The following is a 6,000-nucleotide window of genomic DNA, read 5'->3' as shown; positions in this document are numbered from 1 at the left end:
GCCGTGCCCACCGATGCCGATCAAGACCCGAATCCAGACCCGGCATAGAACACAGCTCTGCCCTGACGTGACACATTACCCCGGTGTGTCACTCATGACGGATAGACCAATGCAGGAGCCTTGCCAGCTCCTGTTGTACCTACTTCGTTAAATTTTCGATTCTCGCTAAGTTGCCGTTTCGTCGTTGGAATAGAGTTACGCGGCAGCATATTGGGGCTGCGAGCCACCGTCCAAAAGCAACTTAAATTGTCAACAGCAATGCAAAGAAGTCTGCTATTGCTCAGAGCTTGCTTTTTGAAGAATTAACAAGTGATACAGTACGTTAAGAAGGCAGCTGTATTCTTGAAACGGATTATTTCGAGGCAACTACCCGGAATCATTCATTCTTTTCTGAGCTCTGCTTGAGTTATTTTCTATACCATCGACACAGACCACCGTGGCAGACGCACCGATGCTGCACTGAAACTTTCCGCCCCGAAAACATGGGATAGCCCACCCCGATCGTGTGCAATAAGACCACGCACTTATAACTTCCCACCGCCCAGCCGGCCGCCCGGCAGATGTCGTGGCGCGCGGTGCCGATAAGGCGCTGCCGCCGCCGTGCGGCGTCGAATTCTCGCCCTTATTGACACCGGCCGGTCGGCGGGCGTAACATGGTCCTCTTTAAGCCGTTTGAGCAGCGCCTAGCAGTAATACTTTTCGGAAAAAAGGGTATCATTGGACTCAGAAAAGAATACCGCACCACATGAGCCATGAGCCCATATACTTTTCCAAAATTCGGTTTTTTTGAACAACCCTAGCCACCATGTGCCAACTCCCCTAAAAGCTCGAGAAGACGAGCCGGCCCTGTCCCAAGCAACTATTTAGGTAAGTACATCCTGAACAAGGAAAAACCCGTGCTTGTGTCAGCGTGCAGGCTGCAGTGATGTATCTAATTGCCACATGGCCTTCTTACACGATCAAAGAAGCAGCACTTAGACATGATTAGACGTACCTAATGAGGCATAATTAATGACGCTGCTTTAGCGTTTGCTGGCACTTGCTTTATCGCATGTCGCATATTCGCCTCATTAATGCTGGTTAACTATGTACCATTTGCTACAAAGTGCAGCAGCATAGAGCGTATGTACGCTTTAAACACCTAATGCAGGAGGATGCAAATTCGACTTACTGTTCAGGCTAATCATAGAGCTTAAATCATATGAACACTGGAGAATGGCTGCCCTAGCTTGTGAGAAAGCAAGGGGAGAGAGAGACAAGAAGAGAGAGAAAGGGAGAACAAAAGGAGAGGGATGGAGGCGAGAGGAAAGAAAGTGACACAAAAAAACATTGCTACATCATCGATTTAGTTGCTGCATATGTATTGATTTTACTTCAGGGTGTTATGCATACAACCAAGGCCGTATACATACAACCAACTCCATCACCCTAAATAATATGGGGAATAGGTACTGGTACCTACATACATATCCCAAACAACTACAAAACACGTGATAGTATAACGTTTGCTAGGTTCGTTTCCGTTAGTAACAAACAACCATGGATCATCGCCTCATGGATCTGTGGATTTCTCAATAATACGCTCGATGTTGTCCATTAGAAACCAGTTATTCCTCGCATGGGTTATCACACAGACTGGCCGCGTCACGCCTGAGTTGAGACATAAATGACCTTCTCTGTGCCCGGCTTCCCACAGCTCCCACGGCTATTTCACTGAGCTCTGGGGAACGCGATCGATCTCTGTGACAGAGTTTTGTTCTGACTTTACTTTGTTTGTTTAGAGCGATTCTGGCCTAGAACGCCTCACACTATCCACTCTGGGCCTGGTGCGTCTTTTAATGGCCTATGTAGTTGCTCGGACACACCAAATGCGTCATTGAGCTCGTCTGCGTGACAAATCACCTGTGATTGACATGCTCGATTGAGCTCCATGATATGAAAAATCAAAGTGTTCATACTGGTTTGGTGAGTCGCTTAGAAACTTATATAATAAATATTCCGGAAACTCGTTGTATGTAGGTCTGGGGCGTCTCTCCCGGAGAGTGGACAAGGGACGAAGCGTCTTCGAGCGGCAGAGCTCTTACACAAGATCTCACAATAACCGGAAGCATAGGGAAAATTTTGCATGATTCTCAGTTCTAATTTGGGGTGTGTGCATTGAGACAGTCCTGACATAAGCGGCTGACGGTCTGACACCAGTTCAGGAGTCCATGAATGCCACAAATTGAAGTCGTGAGTCCTGTCTCTGGCGTCTCTGAATGACTGAGCTCCTCTTCCGGCACACCTCTTAGGGGTTTGAGCTCCTCCGCTGTAATTTCTCGAAGATTAGGCTTGAAACCCATAGGGCGCCTCCCAATGTCCCGGTCCCGTAGCTCAGTTGGTTAGAGCGTTGGACTCCGTGTGGTGAGAGCACGCGTTCCCGGTTATGACAGTCCGGGTTCGAAGCGCGACGGGCGCTCGACATTTATGGGCCTCCTGACAGGTATGGTTGCGGTTGGTGGCAGGCCGTAGCCAGGAGAAGTCAGCGAGGGGACCGGCCGTGCGCGGCTTTGTGCGCACGTTAAACTTTGGACTCTAAATTCTGCCATAGAATCGGAATTTCGCGATCGGAGGGTAGAGGGCAGGGTCAACGCAACAAGCTACGCTTAGCGGTGGCTCTGTCCTTGTGAATCCTTCCCATCAAAAGGTTCGGACTAAATTTATTTTAAAAAAATGTCTGGAATCATGGGTCTAATAACTGATGGGTCTAGATGATGGGTCTGGTAGGTCTAAATGACTGAGCTCTGACCTCTACGTGACTGAAATCTGGTCTTTATATGACTGAGCTGCAGCCACCCAGTTACTGAGCTCTGAACTCTTTGTGACGTAGCTGGCTTCATGTGAATGAGCACTGGCCTTTATTTGATTGAGCTCTGGTCATTAGTTGACTGAGCTCTGGCCTCTAAGTGACTGAGCTCTGGACACCCTGTAACTGAGCTGAGCTTCAGAGTACGGTCCGGGCAGCGCATTTGCCGGTGGCGGTCTCTGGCGGCGGCCGCGTCAGTCGCTCCCCGTGGGCGGCGGCGGCGGCGGCGGCGGCGGCGGCGGCGGGCGGCGGCGCATCGCACCGTTCCCCAGTGACGCGCACGGCGGCCGCCCGAGCTGCCGGTGTCGGCTCGCGCTGCCGAACAGCGCCGGTCGCACGGGTAGCTGAGGTGAGCTCCGAGCTCACAGAAGCTCACAGGAGCGGGTCGAGGTCGGTGGACAGCGCACAAGCCATCGACGGTAGCTCTGTGAGCTTCTCCCTACTGTGCGAATCGTGCTGTGTGAACTACGTGAACAATTACGAACTAGTGAGCGAACTACCCTGCACTAGTGATCGAGCTAGTGACAGCGACAGCGCGATCTGACTAGTGATTGAACTCGTACCCGACCTAGCAGTGAAGCTAGAGATCGTCACATTCCGAGTTGGTGCCGCAACTGGTGGGCGGTGGCCCGTGAGACAGAGCTGGGCTCAGAGTCTGATCCCTCTTCTGAGCCAGGGATTTGCTTACTAATATTGTGGTCCGTGATTCACCGCCCTTCATTTGCTGCAAGGCACTGGAGATTTACACCCTAAATGATCGCTCAAGTCTGAAGAGTAACCTTCAACATGAAGAAGGCTTTCTCAAACTTGTTCGGAGGAAAACGGGAGAAGGAGAAAGATAAGGTGAGATTCGTAGTTGAGCAGCATTTAACACATTGCATTCTATCTATTTATACAATTAACCAACAACGAAGAATAAAATAAAGACATTACTGCGAGGGATGTGACCGCTGTCTCTCTCTACCGACATCAATTAGACAATAAGCGCATCAGTCATTTCAAATGGTGGTATGCCAGCTCTGAGTTTTATGTGCGGAATGGCCATTAGCAAAACAATTAAAATTGGGAAAGAACATTAATGCAATCAAAATTCAAAAATTTACATAATTTAGGGACGCGAATGCATCCGCATAACTTAAATTTACGGTTACATTTACATAACAAATTTACAGTCCAACATCGAATCGCCCATCTGTCAATGACCGCTGACATTTCGGGTACACGGAGTCGCCGGGAGCATCGATGATCGAATAGGCCACGTGCTGGCCGGGCTGAGCCCCCCCCCCCCCCGTTGCACGGTGGTTCGTGCTTGTCACGCCGGGGGCTGGGCCTTTATCCTAAAAACAATGCACATTGTTTGCAGCCAGGCTTTGTGCAGCACGGTGGCTTTTAGGAGTCACCCCGGCCCATTGATCAAGGTTATACCCTAAACCAAAACAACAGCAGCGTGCTTGCTGGCCTCAGAATAATGCTTTTTTACTTTCATATAAGCTTATGTTTATATAACAGAGGATTGCGGATGACACGTATTATCATAACAGCAGCTAAGTCTGTGTACTCTCGCCAGCTAATTAAGATTCTGCCTACTTTATCATGTTTTCCGAACATCCCGTAATGTCAGCTTCCACGCTCGTCATTCTGACAGACGTCGACAGCTCCCCCATGCTTACGCTAAATTCCCTCCTACCTGACAGCTGAAAAGTGTTCGTTATATCACCTCCGATCACTGTCTGCCTAGCCCAGCTGTAACCGATCGTCACTCACGACTTAGAGGGTCCGACGTCGACCGTACTGCCCCGCGTGACCCCTGACCCTTCCCTCCTGACTGATCTGACCTCCGACCTCCCGACGCCTGACCTGACCGATCTGACCTCTGATACGGCGCCGGCTTATACGTGTAGGCTCGCCACAAACCTCGCAATCCATTTCACGTGGGCGTGGGTTAACCTTGTGGACCGCGGCTGGTTTCATAAAGCTTCGCGCACTGAAACTACGTAATTGAAATGCGCACTTGACAGCACAATGCATGCAATATCAAATATGGAATATGTTATTCTTTTTAACATTCAAAATGCGCATTTAATATGATTTTATTCATCCATAAAGTGAATCCATTTTCGACGGCGTAGTTTGCTGTATGACAAAGACCATGGCTCGCTGGCACGTGTCTATGGAACGACGACTTCAGTTGATCGCTATGCACCGAGGCCGGTTAGGACCCGGTGCAGTGAGCGGCGGCACGCCAGGTATGGTATGGGCTAGCGGTCACTACATGGAGCGACGTTCCAGCTCCGAGCACCCCCCCCCCCCCCTCTCTCCCAGAGTGGACACGACAGACGGAGCGAGTGGCTAGGGATACGGACAACGGACAAGGATACGGAAAAGGATACACGGACACACTTACGAAACGTGGACACGGAGAGGCAAAGGCTCATGTGTACATAAACCGGACACACGAACATAGACACCTGGATACGGACACATAATCGGAGCAAGGACGCGAACACACCATTCACAGTCATAAAAGACACACATATAACACAAATGACATTTGTCTTGGGACGTGAGCTGAACCCTGACCGCGACCAAGGCGACTGCTGACGTGAAGGTCTTACCAGCGTACTGTCTGCTGACTCACTGACATAGCAGCGAGAGCGAGGACCGTGCATTGTTTCACAATTGACAACGCCTTCCTTGCTTAGGCTGCAGTGGAACTGGTATGTGTGCGCAGCAGTCACAAGAGGATGAATCATAAAAAATTAAACTTTAGGTCACGGATTTTTAGTTCACAAAGCAGGGCCGTGATTTGAAGTTCAATCAGAGTTTGTCAAATTGGCATGAACCATCTATTCATAGGTATCGCTTGTTTTCGACGCATCCTTTTCTGCCTCACCACCCATTCAACTCCCATCCATTGGTTATCGTAACATCACCTCTCCCTTCCAACCCAACCAAAGTCCCGTTTCCCTTCCTCTGATTGTATTCAAAACATGTTGGTCGGTTGGCTGGTCACTCGGTCGGTCGGTCGGTCGCAGTACCGTACACACATCCATCATTCCGCGGCCTGCACCGTTGTCCGGCTATTGAGCTCTGATCTGGTCCCGGTCCACCGGAGATTGAGGGGTGGAGACCGCCCACCGCGACCGCTCTGCTCC

At 50.2% G+C, this 6,000-nt stretch overlaps 1 protein-coding gene across 1 annotated transcript in view; it reads left to right on the top strand.

Annotated features, from left to right (window-relative positions):
* Window positions 1-3,124: 3,124 nt before the first annotated feature.
* Window positions 3,125-6,000, top strand: part of LOC122367785 (plectin-like) — a 42,812-nt gene continuing 39,936 nt past the window's right edge. Inside the window, exon 1 of the mRNA XM_043341197.1 lies at window positions 3,125-3,688. Coding sequence (XP_043197132.1) covers window positions 3,632-3,688 — 57 coding nt within the window. The 5' untranslated portion in view covers window positions 3,125-3,631. The remainder of the gene's footprint in view (window positions 3,689-6,000) is intronic.

The sequence above is a fragment of the Amphibalanus amphitrite genome, unplaced genomic scaffold (genome assembly GCF_019059575.1).
Source record: "Amphibalanus amphitrite isolate SeventyFive unplaced genomic scaffold, NRLGWU_Aamphi_draft 000896F_arrow, whole genome shotgun sequence".
Classification (NCBI taxonomy): Eukaryota; Metazoa; Arthropoda; class Thecostraca; order Balanomorpha; family Balanidae; genus Amphibalanus; species Amphibalanus amphitrite.
This window is presented reverse-complemented; position numbering and strand designations above follow the sequence as displayed.